Here is an 18,585-nt window from a genome sequence, read left to right on the forward strand (position 1 = left end):
CCGTGAGCCCTTGGCTAAATCATATAAACAAGAGTGTGCGACAGACAAAAACAAGACCACTATCACAGGAGGATCTCTAGAAACTTCTTATCCTGTAAAGATGAGCCGCATTGCTGGCATTTTGCGGCGTACCTTTGGACTAGTGCGCGAGCACGTCGGGACGGACCATTTGGGAAATAAATATTACTTTATCCCTGAGCAGAGAGCGTGGACAGGTAAAATAAGACTTAAAGTAACATTGTTAGGTTGTTAAGGCTTTGTTTACAATTCTAACACGTGAGGATAAAATGCAGATTACTTGAAAGAAAAATTGTCATATTGTGTACAGACAGTGACTGTTTTCCCTTCCACAATATTTTATGAGCTTATCTCTTAGTTTTTATTTTGCTACTGTTGAATTAATTTAAGTTCAAAACCCTTCGCATTCCACCCCTTTTGTGTTTATTTATGTATATATATATATATATATATATATATATATATATATATATATATATATATATATATATATATATATATATATATATATATATATATATATATATATATATATATATATGCAACCATGTGCTGTCTTGCTACGCTGAATTTGACCTTACCTTTTCCCTTTCACCCATGTAGTGTTGAAAAGCTGCCGCTAGAGGGCGCATCAGTCTTAATTATGACGTCTTAGATTTTCCTTTTTTTTCTTTCTTTTTTTGGTCAAATCAAATGTCTTACTACCTATGTATTGCAAGCTATACATTATAGTTTTTAATAACTTTTGAAAACAACTCCAGTTCTCTATGTGCTAAAAAATAAATAAACCTCCCACTCTTGTATTTCAAATTATTGTTTGTCTACGATAATAGTTTACACTACTATTTAAAAGTTTGGATACGTTTTCCCATTCATTTGAATGGTAGTGTATAATGGGGTCATATATCCCTTTTGAGACATGGCAATTCAACAGTATGTACTGCTCAGCCAACCAGTGGAACTGTGTCAGCTTAATCCACTGTGGGACATCAGCAGTGTCCTTCACACTGTGTCTGAAGTAAAAGGCCAAAGGTGTGCTTGTTGCTCCTGGAGATTCAGTTACCTCACTCAAATAATACGTTGATGTGCATCTTGGACAGGAAGTAGTGACGAGGGACATCCATGACTAAGACCCTCCATAGCATGGGTTTCTTTGTTGAAATGGGATTACATGCAGGCATAACTGACACCTGTCACTTTTACTACTACTATTATTAATAATAATAATAATAATAATAATAATAATAATAATAATTTGAGTAAATCAATTGCTTCTCATGAACTTGTCTCATATAGTAAAGCATTATGCACATTATTCACTAGTCTCCTCTTAAATATTTTAACCTGTATACACAAACCAGCCCTCATTTTTCCTCTTTTACACTTTCATTTATCAGTAGTCAGACTCGTATAAAGACTCGTCGTAAGTGAGGCATAAATATTCAAAGCATAAGACTTTTCTTCTGGTTTAGAATTGGTTAAAAGTTACATTTCCCTTGTTTTTAAAGGAATGTTTTGTTTCCCAGAATTATCAAACCAATGCACAGTTTGCTCCTTCCCAAGTGTACATGTTTTTAGTCCTCATAAATTTGTAAAGATTAGTCATTTTATTCCACCTGTACATATTTGTATACCTGTCTCTCTCTATCTCTCTCTTAGTCTCATCATCCAAGCTAGCAAAGCATAATAGATATCATACAATGATTACATTCAGTGGTTTTTCTCAGTGGATGGAAATGAGCTGTTTTGTTTTGCTCTTTGTTTTTATTATTTTTGTTGAAGGGGGTACTGACCTCTGGCAGGTTGCAGGCTTTCTTTCTTTCTGACTGAGCTTGACTTTGTGCTTCACCTTTTCTCAGCAGTTTGTGGGGAATCTTGCACCCACCTTGTATTTATAATTCATTACAAGGCTGCCTCCTCAACCCCTGGCTGACAGACTATTCAAATGAGACATCACAGAAGCGGTTCTCTGGCACACTAAAGAAAAAAAAAAAAAAAAGGATGCTCTGTCCCATCACAATGACTGACACTGTGGAAAGGTTAGTTGGCCTGCAGAAAAATTGGTGCAGACAAACACCAGGCAGCCATATTCATAGGCTCATGTATGAATTTAGAACAAATGTAAAGAAAAATTTGGTGCACACATTTGCTTTTTTTTGTTTTTCTCTCTGCTACTTGCCCTGTTCAGCCTTGTGGAAATAAAGCAGATGCATTATTCAGTCCATATGTCTTGCTAAAGCGGGCACTTTTTGATCTTGAACTGATAGGCCAAGCGTGGGCTCAGTGCCTTAAGGCATGGACCGCAGGGCTTTCCACTGCAGCGCACAAGTAGTGGTTAAAATAGGTGAGGAGCCTCTGTCTCTCTGCCTGTCTCTATTCATGTGTCCATTTCTGTTGCACACTCCATCCCGTTCTACTTTTTATCTATGTTTTGCTGCATTCATTTTCTACCTCTCTCAGTCAGCTAACTTTACAAAACTGGGGCGTAAGCCACTCCAACAGCCAAGTGTAGGCCCACATGTTAACATTTGCCAAGACACTAATGGAAAAGGAAATAAACTTTTCATTTTATGTGAATTTGTCCCATCTGATGTTAACATCTCCTTGTGTTGACCTTTTTCGTTGCCTTCACACAGTCCTTCCTTCCCGTGCCCCTCCCCTACATTGCTGCCTCTGGATTTTCCTCCTTTGAAGTAATTCCAGTGAAGATTACTATTCAAAACAGTGGAGTATTTCAGCGGTGTGGAGGGATAGACCCAGCAGAGACTTTTCTAAACCCCTCTCCTTAGATGTTGCTCCTCATCAAAATGAAAAGGGCCTGGGTATGAAGTACACTTCTTGAAAGAGAGAATCTCTGTCTCTGTCTTTACAAAAGGTCCTGCAGCTACAAAGGCCCACTGTGTGTGCTGCTTTCTTGTAGAAAGGACTGTGTTAGGGACTATGGAGGCCCAGCAAGTGCTGTCTGTGGCAGGGCTACAAGGCAATATGGCCACTGGTCTTAGGAGGTTTTTTCCTTGGTGTTGTCCCCACAGAGCTGAAAAGAGAATCTATATTCTCCTCTCTTTCTGTGTGCCTCTGTCCCCCAGGCTCCGCTCTGCCTCACACTGCATGGGGCGCCGTGTCATGCTGCCCAGATGAAAGCCAAGCATTCTGTGGATGGGCTCATTCGTCTTGAGCAATGGGCCTGCAGCTCCGACGCCTGCCTTCCCTCCCTTTATTTAGGAAGAGAGGCGCACTGACATTATCGGCTGCTGCAGGCACATTTGAAAATAATTGCCCGTATGATTGCTATTTTTCTTACCTCTTTGAGGAGGTGTAGCCTTTGTCTTGGAATCAATGGCTGCTCAATAGTGGACAGGGGAAAGGCAGTTTCCTTTCATGTCTCAGTGAAAAGGATGTATTTTTAGCTGTATTCATTTTAGCGGTGTGCGCCATGCAGTTTTAATCTATTGGTTCTCTCCACTGTGTGGAGAATGGAAGAGATTCAGAGGTTCTTCAGAGGTGTGCCATGCTGTTGCAGAGAAAAGAGGCATTGACTTGTCGTGCTATCACTATCCCGCTCTCTTTGTCTATTATTTATTTGATTCTCGGGCTCTGTTCTATGAAGTGAAAGACAGAAAAGGCCTTAGTTCTGCTATTTCAGGATGAGCCACTCTAGGGACCCAGGAAGGAGGTGTGTACTTTTGCTTTAGAGTATGCATGTGGGATTGTGTATGTAATTTTATACAGCGTGACAATCAACTGCACACCCTGTGTTTGTATGTGCATATGTATCCACTTTGCATTAACAAAAAAAACAGAAATCAGCAATTGTGCGCTCTCTCCACTTCATGCCCTAGCACACTTAACACAACAACAGATGGCTGTGTGTCATCAGAGCGTTGATTCAAGCCTCATATTTCCCCGGAAAGACTCACATTGGAAAGCGACGAGGGTCCAAATGGCTGTTTATTCTGCCACAAGTCATCCCTTGGGTGTGATGAAGGAAGGTCTATCCTACGGTGGAACACCAAGTCAGTGTTTAGAGGAGCAGCTATGTCCAGAACCGCTACAGTAAATCATACTAATTGATCAGCAGCTTTTGCAATGCATAGGGTTTAAATGAAGGTTGTTTAATCATTGCAAGATTTAGCTCATCTAGATGTACACTGGTTGCCAAGCGAGTATGTGTATTTTGTGGTTCATCATAGGGTGGCTTAACTAGTTCATTAAAAATGCATTTGAAGAAATAGATTCTGAAAATGAGAGATGAGCCCATTTATTTTCTATGGCAGAACATTTCAAATAGGCTTAGATCCAATGTCAGCGGTTCAATTGTTACACAAGTCTATTAAACCGTGCCAATCTGCAGCTGATTTGCAGCCATATACATTACATTTAACTGAAAATAAATTGTACCGTTTCAACTTTTCTGCTCACCGTTTTGCTTTGTTTGACATTGATAATGAAATCAAGAGGAACTGGCACATTAATGAAAAAAAACAATAAAAAAAAGTATTTTGACCTAAATAGGATTCAAGTCCAACATGTTTTGACACCTGAGGGTCTATGTCGGTCAGAAACTCAACCATAAGGGCTGACAGACAATCTGACACACACGGGAACGTCTCCTGGAGCCTGTCGCTGCTTATTCAATCCAGAAAACTTAATAAAGCGGACAGGCAGAGAGGCATAAGGCAAGGGAGAAAGGAAACAAGAAAAGATAAGGCCGAAGGAGACGATTGGAGGGTGGAGAAGAAGGTGGGGTACAGAAAGTGAGTGACAAAGAACAAAAGCAAAGCTGACATATGGGGTGAAATTATAGCAGGGTAAGAATGGAACGAGTAACAGTGAAAGGAAGGTTTGAGACTGAGGGTGAAATGAGTGGGTGGAACAGGCAGACAGGGGGGTAGGTTAATGGTGAGAGGGGTTGCTGGTGTGTGTGTGTATTTGGAGGGGCGCGGTTAAGGTGCAATGGAGGAAAAAGGAAGAAGGGGGTTTGAAGGGAATGATGGAGGTGAACAGAGAGAGGGTGTAGGATTTGGTGTTTGGACATCAGACAACATGAGACTCAGAGGAGCTACAGAGGAAGGAAGGGGGTCCAGACTGTCACAAAGCTACAGAAAGGATGCTGACTTCCTGCTCACTAGAGTTCTATTTTGATATGTGATGTAGGAGAGTGGACACCTCTTAAAGATAGGTGATCACAGAGAAAATAATCTAAAGTCATATATATATATATATATATATATATATATATACCGTATTTTCCGCACTATAAGGCGCTTAAAAGGCACTTAAAAGCCTTTAATTTTCTCAAAAACCGGCAGTGCGCCTTATAAGGCAGTGCGCCTTATATATGATCATTACGGTAATTTCTGTTACTGTAGTCAGGGGGATTGTAGCTACTGTAGTTGGTGTTGCCAAAGTAATGGTGCTAAAAACGTCAGGAATCGTCACAGACGTTCAAGACAACAGTAGAGACGCTGACTCGCATAATGGCGACTTTGACGAGACGGAGCAAAGCTGGTTTTTATTTTGTTAATAAAGTTGACATACGCTTTTCTTGTTGTTTTTTTTTTTTTTTTTGCATTTGCTGTAGGATTTTGTAGCGTTTCCTGTAGCGCAGCTCCATCAGGTAGATACGTAACTCAACCCCAGCCACTATAGTACGGTATTTTACCATATATTTATTTATGCGCCTTATAATGCGGTGCACCTTATATATGGAAAAAGTACGTCATTCATTGAAGGTGCGCCTTATAATGCAGTGCGGAAAATACGGTGTGTATATATATATATATATATATATATATATATATATATATATATATATATATATATATATATATATATATATATATATATATATACTGTGTGTGTGTATATAGCTGTGTATTATGACGGACGCATTGGTCTCCCACCCTCCTCCAGCGCACGGCTCAGCTGGAGAGAAATAAACTTGGCTGAATCCAGGCTGATGGAATTGCGGCTTCAAGACTGCGTTTTGTTCCACCCCGGTGCGAGGCCTGAAACCCTGCCTCCGACTGAGAATGCTGCTCTCCATTGAAACGCTGTTGCAGTTGGGAGCTTTTGTCTGCACTGTCTGTCCTCATAAAAGTAAACACAAAATCTGTTCTCATACAAGTAAACATGGTGTTTATAGGCTGTAGATGTGATCTTTGTAAGCAGGTTGGGCCTCGGTCCACCTGCTGGGCTCAGGTACAGAGCTCTTTCCCATATCTTCTGTGAGTTTTAAAGACTCTCCTGACCCCAAATGTTGCTGACTTAAGCTTGTTCCTGTAATATCTATGTCTGTGGTGCAAAAAGAGTGAAGAAGAAAAGTATACGGCGTAAGAGACGCGGCACAAGATGCCCGCACTGACATTGTGGAGGTGAAAAACCTCTCAGGTTGCCCCTACTAGTACTCACCTGGGAACTGATGTGCGATGTTGGAGGGTTTTTTTTAAATGTAGTTGTGTGTACGTGTGTGTCGAAGCAGGTGATGGAGTTTAGCAGGGTGTGTTCAGGGTTCAAAGAGCAGCCCTTGGAGCGCATCCTGTCTTATTTTAACGAATGGGAAGGATTGAAGTGGGGCTTCTACAGCAACCCCTCACCCATCCTGCTTTTCCGTCTCCTCCTTTTCCCTGGGTTTCTCTCCCCTCCCCCCTCAGGTTTCACAGCAAGGCTCACAGATGAGTTGCGCTCAGACAGGTGAGATGGCTCATGAATATTGATGCTGTGGGATTTCATTCCTCCCGCCGCTGGCCCCTCCCCCGTTCCAACGCAGTGCTGCGTTTTTGTCCTTCACGGTAAAGAGGCAGCGTCCTCACTCCTGTCCCTCAGGTTAATCTGTGTGTGTGTGTGTGTGTGTGTGTGTGTGTGTGTGTGTGTGTGTGTGTGTGTGTGTGTGTGTGTGTGTGTGTGTGTGTGTGTGTGTGTGTGTGTGTGTGTGTGTGTGTGTGTGTGTGTGTGTGTGTGTGTGTGTGTGTGTGTGTGTGTGTGTGTGTGTGTGTGTGTGTGTGTGTGTGTGTGTGTGTGTGTGTGTGTGTGTGTATTTAACTGGTAAATAGGTTTCCCCCCTCGTGAGTGATGAGAAAGCAAACCTGTCACAAGGGGCCCCACTGAGATCGAAAGCACCTAACACTCTACTTACCTCTCTTTCTGTCTCAAGGTGGGAGAGAAGGAAGAGGCAGGTCTGCTCAGTACAGCGGAGCAGACAGGTAGCTCACAAGCAGTCTGGTGACTGTCACAAAAATGTGCTAGTCAATCATTTGAAAACGCTAAACATTTGCAGGTTATACTTCTGCAATGCGAAGATTCTCTTGCATTCGTTTTATTTCATGTTTTTGAAATTCTCCTTGAATCAACTTTGACAAATCTACACAAATTTGTGATTAGTTTTTTGGTTTTCTTTTTATATACCATATTTTCTGGACTATAAGCCGCACCTGTATATAAGCCGCATCCGCTCTATTTAAAAAAAAAAAAAGAAAAAGAAGCCGCAGATATTTCTGTTGTTAGATTAGATATTTACTACATGTACAGAATGATTCTGAACTGTAAATGATGTACATGTTTGTACCTAAATAGATCTTTCCTAACAGTGTCTTTTAACATGGCAGCAACTTTGCTGATTAAAACTGGACAGAACCAAGAGAAAATAACCAGTATCTATTTATCTATTTGAAATCTGCTTCTACTTCTATCTACTAGAGAAGAAGTAGCGTATTCTTCTTTGCATTTATTTTGTCTTAGTTTTTATTCTAATTCCGGTTAGCACTCCCCCGAGCGGTGGAAGAAAAATCCACAGAATAGCCGCACCTTTACATAAGCCGCATGGTTCAAAACCTAAGAAAAAAGTAGCGGCTTATAGTCCAGAAAATACGGTATGTTTGAAACTAAAAGTGGCAGGGTCTGTTCTATACACTGATAATCATAGTGATAGAAGGAAGTCAAGAGAGGTGAGAAAATTAGATGAATAAAATTCGCCAGGGCAGCCAATTCTCTCACATCACATGCAATAATCACGTTTTTGATAAACATATCTGTAATAATACGTGTATATCAGGTCAGTTCCTTTTGTTTCTTATTTTTTCTTCTTGTATAACAGTTTAGTCTCATCCTTTCTGTTTCGAGTTGTAAAAATAAAGATGACAGAGAGCATGAAATTCGAGCGTTCACCCACTGTGTATGTGATGGTAGGAACCTGCAGGTTTTCTAACTACATGCTGCATTTGTCATTATAATACACAGATAAAATGTGGAGTGGAAAGGGTTTAGTCATGCTGCAAAAGCAACAAGGCTAGAGCAGAGCTATGTTTGAGTGTGACAGAGGAGAGGAAAAAGTAGGCTCCTCTTTTTATCCGTATTATCTAGTCATTAGCTGCAGCTAAGCACATTGCATGTGGGGACTATAATACAATTGTACCATTTCAGTATGCTGCCACCCACGCCCTGTGTAAATATGGATATGATCTGCTTATAATTAGCATACCTGTTTAAATGTATTTGTCAGGATTGCCTAGAGAACATAGCTTTGTGTTTGCTGGCAGTTGTTTTTGTTGGGTTTTCTTGGAAACACTTTCTCAGAGGATATTTAAAGGCACGCATGCAACTGCAAGGATCATATCATGTGTTTTGCTTATTTCTGGACCAGTTTTGCAGATTAGGTGTGGGAATGCAGTGTTTGTTAGACCTGAATATTACAAAAGTGAAGCTGCAGAGCTGGAGCCTGCGAGGCCTCATAGTCACAATCTAGTGGGAACCGGGGCAGAACCAAAGCAATACTAGCCTAATTAGCTGACCTGATTACCGCACAGGCTGGATAAAGTATAGAAAAGAATCTTCTTCAGAAGAAAATTAACAGAGCAACTCAGGTAAGACGGATATTGCTCCATTGAAATGACCAGAAAACCGAACATATGGATGGCAAACAAGTGCAACACCTACACAGCCCTTACTTTGCCATTTTTTTTAGCGTGCCATCATTTGTCCACCCTAGCCTCAAACCTATCTGTTATGGCTGAAGTAAACATTAAGGCCATCAGTCTGCAGCCTGCATGGAGGTGGTTGCCTCCATTTGTCCATGTCCAGTCAGCTGCGGAGAAACTGTGATAGAATCCTGACAGATTGTCTGTCTGTGTTTTGGAACATTTTTTTTCTTCTTTGCCCATTCATTTCTCTTCTTTTTGCCATGTTTGCCATGCATCATCACTTTCTCCCCCCCCCTCCTTCTACACCCTCCTTCCTTGCCTCATCATTTCTCCAAGGGATGGAAGCGATGGATAGACATCCGACTACCTGTGAGGAGAAGCTATGAAAACACGGTTCTTCCTAAGCGTGAACACTGAGCGATGCTCCATATCACCACACAAAGATGTAACACATGTGGCTCTTTTTTGTTTCTCTTGCTTTCTCTTATACAGTTTCTCTATAGCCCCCCCTTCCAGCCTTCGTCTCCATGTCATTGTGTGCCAGCCAAACTTGTCTAATCAGCAGATTTGACCAAAATAATTGGCGCTGGCCTTGCTGCTAGCGAGCGCTGTGCTGTGTACAGATAGGGAAAAGGAGCACTTAATATTCCACGCTCGCACCTCTCCTGTTCTCTGTGATATCTGACCTCTTTTGTCTCCTGCATGGCTTGACGTTGATTTTGGAGGGCATTGTTAGCCAGAGTGCTGTGATTGGAAGAGGTTGTAAGTGAAGGGGGCTGTGGTTGGTTGGGTTAGAGGAAGACTGATTTGCATAGAGGCTTAGCCCAGATTTGGAGCCACTCAGCGAGATCTGAGGAGAAGGGCCCGAGGGCCGCGAGGTAATCATCCACGGCCTGTCACAGCACTGTCATCCCTCTGTGTGTTTGTGTGTCTGTCTGTATCTGTGTGCCTCTGTGAGCAGGAGGTGGAGAGCATTGTGTCTGCACTTCTTTGTGTTTGTACTCCTACATTTTATGCGCATTTGGTGAGCATCTCCATCTCATATCTTGTGTTTTTCCTTTTTTCTCTTTTTTTTTTCTCCCCAGGAAATCACATTCGTGCCAAACGGCTGGTAGAGCCAGCCAATCCTACAGAGCTTGAGTATATGGAGGGCAGCATTCCGATGGAGTGGGATGGTAAGTCTGGACTCTAGCATCCATGCTGCATATTGTAACTATCACAAACATGGAGAAATTGCAATGTTAACCAAACATTTATCCAACAGAGTGCACAAAGTGCTGCAAACATAATATGGAATGACAGATTCATGGATGCATCTTTTGGGATCTTTACAGATTTTGAGTTGGGATTTTTAATTTTTTTTTAACATCTTTAAAGACGCGATGGGGCTTGGGAATTAACTTATGATTGTTGCTTTCCTCTGGTGCCATACAACCATGCCTTGAAATAGTGTTTCAAATTTCTTACAACTGGATACAAGCGTTTCCCTGTGTTTCCGACTTGCTTTATCCACCTTAAAGCCCTCATCCTACTTCGCCCCATCCCTCATGCATTTTCATCAGGATGCAAATAAGAAAGGGATAAAAGAGGTCCGGAATCCCTGCGCTAGCTGGAAGAAGAGTTGCAAATCTGTCTTCGTCTTTCTTTCTGGCTCCATTTAACCTGCTCTGGTGTGCAGGCAGCTCAGCAAAAATAGGGTTTCTTAAATAATAAATACTAATAATAAAAAAAGAAGATGACAGACACATATCTTCTTAGGAATAAAGAGGACAGTGGTATTGATGAGCAATGACAGAACACGTACTTTCAAATTCCAAGATCAAAGAAGAGCCTCGGTCTTTCTTCTGAGACACAATGCTCAGAGGCCCTGCTCTGCCTAGACCAAAGCAATCTTAACGTTTTGAGTTCATCATGCGTATGGTTCTTGCCTGTTTCCCAATGGCTCGCAAAGCGGCATGAAAGAAAACAAACTAAAAGTCCTTGGATATAATCCCCTATCCAGTTGTGTTCCTCAGTAGCTACACTGCCCTAAAACTCAGTGATGCTGCAGCCTCAGCCTTTAAATATGACTGCAGGTTTTGTTTGTGCAGTACATGTTCGTGTGGGTGTTCACACTCTTCTTTTCTCCTCTTCTCCTCTTCCAGCGTGGATCCGAGGCAGACGGAAGGAGCCCCCCTCTGTTGAGGTGCGTCTCCCTCCCCCCCCAGCCTCCCCACTGTGCTGATGGGTGGACTCGGGGGTGGGTGGTGGGGGGGGGACTAGTTACAAGGGAGGGGAAAGAAGTAAAGATGGAAAGGAAAAGCTTTGATTTGTTTTATCCTACAGTTCCGTGCAGAATCCAAGAACTTTGGGGGACAGGTGTTAAAATAAACAGCAACTGAAGCGCATTGATGGCGAGGCAGAGAGCAGAAACAGCCTCTGAACAAGAGGCTCACTGACACCACGTCCTAGTTTACTTTCTTTTTTTCCACAGCAGAAGCCTGCATCTCAGCTTTTTGTGGTTTATTTCTGGCACTCTCCGGGATAGGAATGGTGAAGGCGTGCAGTTTTTTCCCCCTTGTGCTCCTCTCACTGGGTTTATTGCTCTTTAAATGTGAGAATGGTGGAAATTATTTGGCCGGTAGAATGCGGGCCTATAGGAAATCCCTTGGAAGGCCAGTGCCCAGGCACTCTTTCTGTCTCTCTGTCCTCAGTCCCTGCCAGTGCCCAATGCCATCCCCTGCCTCTCCTGCCAGAACATTCTCTTCCAATTTTCTGCCTTGCGTCTGCCCAATAGCTGCCATCGACAGCTGAACATTGTTGATGTGGCCAAGGCTTCACTCCCAGCACATTACCCTACCCCTTGTCACGCTCCCTCTCTTCATGATCCACACCAACATAAATTGATTGGATTAAATCCTGTCATTAACAGGCTGGAAAAGCAGCTCAGTATGTTTGTCTCCCTCCCCAAAGCAGAGCGTTTTGGCCACAGCTCCCCCCTCTCTTTTCCAGTCCTCCAGTTTTGCCAGCACACAACAGTATTATGCCCAGTCCTCCCTTCCTTTTTGGCTTCAAGCGACAGGGCGAGGCTAACAACACTGGACACTAGCTGTAGCTCAAGTGGGTAACTCGTCCACCGCTGAACTGTTCAGTTTGATATGGTTTCCGTGAGTTGGAATGGTTGATATTGTAAATGTCTCCTGTCATGTTAGCTCACCAGTCTGTTCCAACAGGGCTGGCCCTAGGACTCTGGCCCTAAAAAAGATTTAGTTTGTGGCCTCAAAAACACTCCAAGCTCAAACAACAAATCACAAACAGAGCCTACAACTGAATAAACAGACACATATACCAGAGAAGGACAAATGAATCATCAACAAATATCTTACTTTATTTTGAAATTTAAAAAACATTTGAAATAACTTTCAGAAGGAAAGAGTGTTGTGTAGTGTGTTTGTGTTAAGTAAATTGAAACGAACCCCAGTTGGGATCATGTGGCCCGCCCTTAGTGTGTGTGTGTGTGTGTGCGCGTGCGTGCGTGCGTGCGTGCGTGCGTGCGTCTTTTTTTATAATTATTTTTTATTAATATTTCTGTTATTACAACTATATGCTCAATGGGTAGATGCTCCACACAATAATTGAGGTAGCTGCTTATGAAGGCAAATGAATGCTTTAGTTCCATCAACTAATCTTGTGGTTACAGTTAATCCTTAAAGATCTTCTTGAAACCACCTATTCAACATTTAGATAGACTTTCCCAGATTTATATTCTGTCAAGTAGGTGGAATAATATGAGAATAAAAGTGTTTAATCGTCCATAGTGTACTGTGGCAGTTGTGATTTAAACACAACCAGGCATTCAGGATGGGTAGTATTAGAACTGGAGAAGGCAATACATCCATCCATCCATTTTCTACCGCTTATCCGTTGCCGGGTCGCGGGGGCAGCAGTCTCAACAGAGATGCCCAGACTTCCCTCACCCCAGACACTTCCTCCAGCTCTTCTGAGGGGAGTCCGAGACGTTCCCAGGCCAGCTGAGAGACATAGTCTCTCCAGCGTGTCCTGGGTCTTCCCCGGGGTCTCCTCCCGGTGGGACATGCCTGGAACACCTCCCTAGGGAGGAGGGACATGCCTGGAACACCTCCCTAGGGAGGCCTCCAGGAGGATCCGGTACAGATGCCCAAGCCACCTCAGCTCACTCATTTGTATTGAAGGTGTAGCACTCAAGGCTATAAGATTCAAGATTCGAGCATCTGCAGGAGTTCAGTCTGTGAAGATGCATATCATAGGCCTCAGCAGCTTTACCGTGTGTGGTTGTGGGTTTGTGAGAGATGCTGTAGACTTCTAAACTACATGCTGAATTTGTTTGTTTTCAGTTCAACTCTTAAACCTTTCTAGTTTTATTGTGTGCCTTAAAACCTACAGCAAACTCTGCTAGTCAAACTCTGCTTAAATCATGATGTAAGCAAAATATTGACTAATGTAATACATTTTTCATTCATCCATCTGTCCATCTTTTGAAATTTTGAATTACTGTAGATTGTTTTTATATGTAGCATAGATATGCTGACACACTTATTAATACATGATTGGTCATTTCATCCTGTGACCATGAACAAGATATTAAATGAATTAAATGAAATGTTTAATTTCCTTGTGATATCCAATGCAGGAACCCTATCATAAATATGCATTTGTATATCATACAGGAGCTAATGACGAATGAGTCCCAGAGGCAGCAGATCAAGCTGAAGGCCAAGGAAGTTGAAGAGAAAGATCTGGCTCTACAGGCCAAAGAGTACGAGGAGGGTTTGGTGTCGACTCCTGCAAGGACTGTGGCCAAAGGCCATGCTGCTGCCACTGACTTTGGCAAACAGGAGATCAGTGAGGAGCCAACCAGCACTGCAACCACATTCCAGCCTGGCTCATGGATGCCCACTCCCAAAAAATAGACTGAGACTGCAGGGTAATGTCATTCAGACCCACAAAAAAAAAAGATGCAGTATAAACTTTGTGAACATAAGTAGCTGAGATTTGATATCAGAAGCTTATCTCAGTAGGAGTGTAATGTATTTAAGTCATAAACCATAAACTGTCCTTTAAGACATTTCAAGTCTTGTCTTCATAAAGGAGGTGTTTATTTCAAGGCAATTTCACTGGACATCATTACATTATAAAAAGGTTACGACTTCCCTTGCTTTTAAATGTACTATACTGTATACATTAGACAATATTCATCCTTAATTAGAAATTTGAAGGATAATATATTGCTGATATATCTGTAAATAAAAGGAAATTTGAAATTAATTTTGTGGGGGTTACTTCTAGCGTACCGAATACAACTCATGTTTTGGGAGACACTGCAAGAAATCAATGTATTACCCTTAGAAGAAAAAAAAAAAAAAAAAGTAACTTTAGTTATATTGCACACAGTAAAGGTGTTTTTTGTTAATGTTGAGATGGTGTCAATGCTCAAACATCACCAGTTCCAGTAATGTACATATGTTCTTCCTTTTTCACTTCTATCCAGCACAAGTGGCTTCAGAAAACTCAGAAATTCAGCGACATGAACTAAAATTTTGGTCAAAAACATGGCCCTATGCTTCTGACTGCTCCAGAAACATCAAAGATTGAAAGAAATACGACTTATTGATAAGTGAGAACACCTATGATGTTTTGTTCAGCTGTCTATAATTCATATACAGGCGTGCATACAAGAATATTGATCTCAGTGATCTTTTGAATGTCAGATGTCACCAAGTTACAGTGAATGGGGAAACCTCTTTTGATACCAACAGGAGGAATGAATTCCTTAACTACAAACATTAACATATTAAAATGTTTAGATGGTTATTGATTTTCAAACCACGTGTTCTCTGTGTGATTTACATTCTTGTGTAGCAAGGGTTACTGTTTGGATTGGAAATTTTCTTCAGCCTGAAACTCTAAGGGAGCTTGTGAATTCAAGAGTTTGACTTAATTTAATTGCATCTTGTGTCTCTCAATATTTGGCATTTGAATATTTTATTTGCAAATATTTATCTTCTCTTAAACAAGTCTTCTGATTATTGCAAATAGATGCTTAAAAGCCCTTGGGTGCTTTGTTAAAAGGAGTGGTAACTTTGTATATTAAATTTAAAAACACATAGTTTTTGTAAAAGTCCAGGAATAAATCTACAAAGAAGAAGTTTATTGACCAGAAAAGAATTATGTGGATAGCTTGCAAGTCACTGTGAAAAAAAACCCAACTTCGAATATGTTCATTACATCAAGTCAATTCAGTAGAACAGGGATGCTAACAATGGAATGCAAAGTTTTGCAACAGCTGCATATTATAACAAGAGATTTCTATATAAAAACATCATACAGATGGCCACTGAGCTCTTGCTGACCAAAGTTCCACTGGGACAAGCCTCCTCTAGACAGTACTGTCCATCTCAGCACTGTCAGATCTGTAGGTCCAGCCTCCCCCCTCTTGGACATGAGGCAGAGCAACCCTCTGTTGACAGTAAGGCTGGGCCGAGGAGGGGCACCGTGTCAGTATTTGGAATAAGGACGGGGGTGGCCATGATGACTGCTCGCCCTGTTATATATTTTTTTTATGTCTTCATCCTACCCTCCCAATGGGTTTAGTCTTTCTTGGTCCTCTTGGCCTTTGCGATGTTTTCCTGGCGCTTTTGTTTTTTCTTCTGTTCCCGGTCACGCGCTTCGATCATCTTGGCCAGTTTCCAAGACAGCAGTGCACTGGCAATGAAGAGAGGGGTGAGCGCCAGTATGACAGTGGTGAGGAAACCATAGGGGTCTTTGGCAGCCCACTCTACTACATACTCTGCCCATGCTCGTACATCAATCATCCTGTTCAGCAATGACCAGGCTCAATCAGACCTGAGAGAGAGTGTGAAAGACAGCCATGAACAACACAAAAGCTACATGATTAGTTACAAAGAAAACATACAGACACAAACAACAATAATTGGTACCATCTACTGATGATACTGATACTACTACTAATAATAATAATAATAATAATAATAATAATAATAATAATAAAAAAAAGGAGTGACATAGATATTATATTATATTAATTGAACATAAAGCTGTAACCAATACAATCCACTATCAGCACAGAGGAGAAATACTGATGTTTTCCACTGATGGGTTATCAGGACACACCAAAAAAAGTCAAATTAAAACCTGTGGACTCATCTCTAATTGATTTATCTTTTCATGTAAGTCATTGTTGAATAAGTGCTTAATAATTAATGCATATGTTTATTATCTTCTACCGTTTTAACACTTTTATGGCCAGCAATCAGTTTCAAAAACAATAACCCCGCTTTGATATCAAAATCCACATCAGTTATAAGGAGGTATATAGTGGGAGGGGATCAATGCATTGGTAAATGAAAGATAAACTACTATGGTATATTTAAAGAACCAAGTGAAGAATGTCATGTTAAGTTACAATTAAACGTCAAAAGGGACAACACCTATAATCAATAGTTTAATGAAGGAAGGATATTAATGTCGCTCTTTATATTGTATTTGTAAATAAAATATCTTTGATCTTTAGTTTTAAACATTTAATTACACCTAGCAATCCCCTTATCAAAGTTAAAATGCCTGATAGCCCATTTAGCTGAGTTCTCTGCACTTTAGCACTTATTTAAGACTTTTTTTGAAACTAACCTTTTTTATCGAAGAAAAAAAAAAAGACAGATTTATTAAAACTTAGTTAAAGCCTTTAACCAGAAATATACAACCCTTAGTGACCAATTGTCAGATGAATAAATAAGGAAATAAATCCAATATTACAATAAAACCAACCTGCAAACTTGTCACATAAGCTGTGTAGAGTTAACAAAACATCTATTTATTTGGATAACCACAAACAAATTGTTGTCCACAGATATATAATCTGTCAGAGTTAATTGGAGTGATCAAAGAAATATAGTAATTGAGAGTAAAATTAAAAGTAAAATCAGTTTTCAAGTGATGTTAAACCAAATCTTAATATTGTGATTTCACATCAAAGCCGTTCGGCAATATGACTATTGTTATTTCTGACTCAAAGGCAACTGGACTCATGATGTCAGAAGAGAACAGCAAACATGATGTATAAGTAAACAATAACTGAAAACTAAGAGTGAATGACGTGGAGGCGTTTTAAAGCCAAACATTAACCAGTTTAAAAACAAAAATAAAAACATGATTTTCACGAGGTACAAAGAGGAAAGGTTTTAGCGGGCTTTAGGGGCCTGAATATAACACTATTAGGTGAATGGGTAGATCTGTGTATATTTATGTACAGAAATGGGCAGCAAATTATATATGTGTATGTATATGTACATAGTGTAAATAAGTATATTTATATAAATATCTATATGGGCATATGTGTACAAATATATAGAAATATTCAACTATATGTATGTATGTATGCATGTATAAGTATGTGTGTGAGTATAATTACAGGATATAATAGTAATAATACTAATAATAACAATACTGTTACTTAGCAGTGTGAGTACAGTGCGTGAATAATTATAAATACAGGTTAAATGATCAGTGAATGGGGGTAGGACTAAATAAGTTTACACTTCTTCCTACTCCTTTTTTGGCACATGTAATTAAAGTTAGCAAGTTTTAAAGGATGAAATTCCTTGTTTTGTTTTGTTGTTGTTTTCTTAAACTTTTCATGAAGTGTTGTTTCTTTTTTTTTTACATGTACAAAAATAAAATAAATCAAATCAAATCAGGGAAACTAAAACTGATTCTTCATTACAAGTGGAACGATATGTAGTCAATATGAGCTGGTTCTCCAGACTACTGTACAACTCTGTGGAAGAAACACACATGTTTTCTAAACAAACACACACATGTGTGTCTTAAATCAGGCTTAATAATAATAATAATAATAATAATAATAATAATAATAATAATAATAATATGTTGCTGTTAAGGTAAAACGTCAAGTCACGTCAGGAATCACGTGACTCGTTTCAACATTATTTTTATTTTTTAAAACAAATCAGCACCAGTGTAACTCTGGTCATTTCCGCGGTGCTGCTGAGCCATTTCATGTGATTGTTTCTAAGTTTATTGCACTTTCTCCCGGCCCGACCCCTGCTAACAAACCAGCTAGCATCGGCTCCAATAGCTGCTATTTCATAAACAATCTGAAGGTTAAGTTATCATTTACATACGCTAACTGAAGCTTAGATACAATAAAACACACTAACAACTTTAGGTGGACTATCAGAAGGGTTATATCTGAATTACAGGGGTGTGGGTGAAAGGTGTAGCTTCAGTTCTACCGCAACAGCTAAACCGCGCATTAACGACGGCCTAACTTTGAGCAGCAAATCACACAACAAACTGTCTTTCTGACAAACAGCGCAGACAGCACTGTGCCTGAGTATGTACAAACGTCGAATTTCTATTTTGGCGTTATTTAAGATGTCGATATGAATAATTCACACACTTACCAAAGTGCAGAAACGCTGTTTCCGTCCAGGAAAATAATGAGCGACCGTTTCCGTTACAGGAAGTGATGGACCCGTGGTGCGTTCACGGACCCGTGCTGCGTTCATGGACCCGTGCTGCGTTCATGGACCCTCGGCGGAATAAACACCAGAACAACACCGTCGCTCACTGTTTTTCTGCTTGTCAGCGATGT

At 40.5% G+C, this 18,585-nt stretch overlaps 2 protein-coding genes across 2 annotated transcripts; one reads left to right on the forward strand and one right to left on the reverse strand.

Annotated features, from left to right (window-relative positions):
- Window positions 1-15: 15 nt before the first annotated feature.
- Window positions 16-14,229, forward strand: ndufaf2 (NADH:ubiquinone oxidoreductase complex assembly factor 2). The gene is made up of 4 exons (XM_061729339.1): window positions 16-215; window positions 10,019-10,108; window positions 11,078-11,118; window positions 13,619-14,229. The coding sequence occupies exons 1-4, from the start codon at window positions 101-103 to the stop codon at window positions 13,859-13,861; spliced, it is 489 nt and encodes a 162-aa protein (XP_061585323.1). The 5' UTR covers window positions 16-100; the 3' UTR covers window positions 13,862-14,229.
- An 849-nt stretch (window positions 14,230-15,078) lies between these two features.
- smim15 (small integral membrane protein 15) lies at window positions 15,079-18,477 on the reverse strand. Its single transcript, XM_061729340.1, has 2 exons — window positions 18,395-18,477; window positions 15,079-15,794 (listed from the first exon to the last, which is right to left on the reverse strand). Exon 2 carries the CDS (start codon window positions 15,761-15,763, stop codon window positions 15,539-15,541), a length of 225 nt encoding a protein of 74 aa, XP_061585324.1. The 5' UTR covers window positions 15,764-15,794; window positions 18,395-18,477; the 3' UTR covers window positions 15,079-15,538.
- Window positions 18,478-18,585: the final 108 nt, after the last annotated feature.

This window comes from Cololabis saira, chromosome 9, assembly GCF_033807715.1.
Source record: "Cololabis saira isolate AMF1-May2022 chromosome 9, fColSai1.1, whole genome shotgun sequence".
Lineage (NCBI taxonomy): Eukaryota > Metazoa > Chordata > Actinopteri > Beloniformes > Belonidae > Cololabis > Cololabis saira.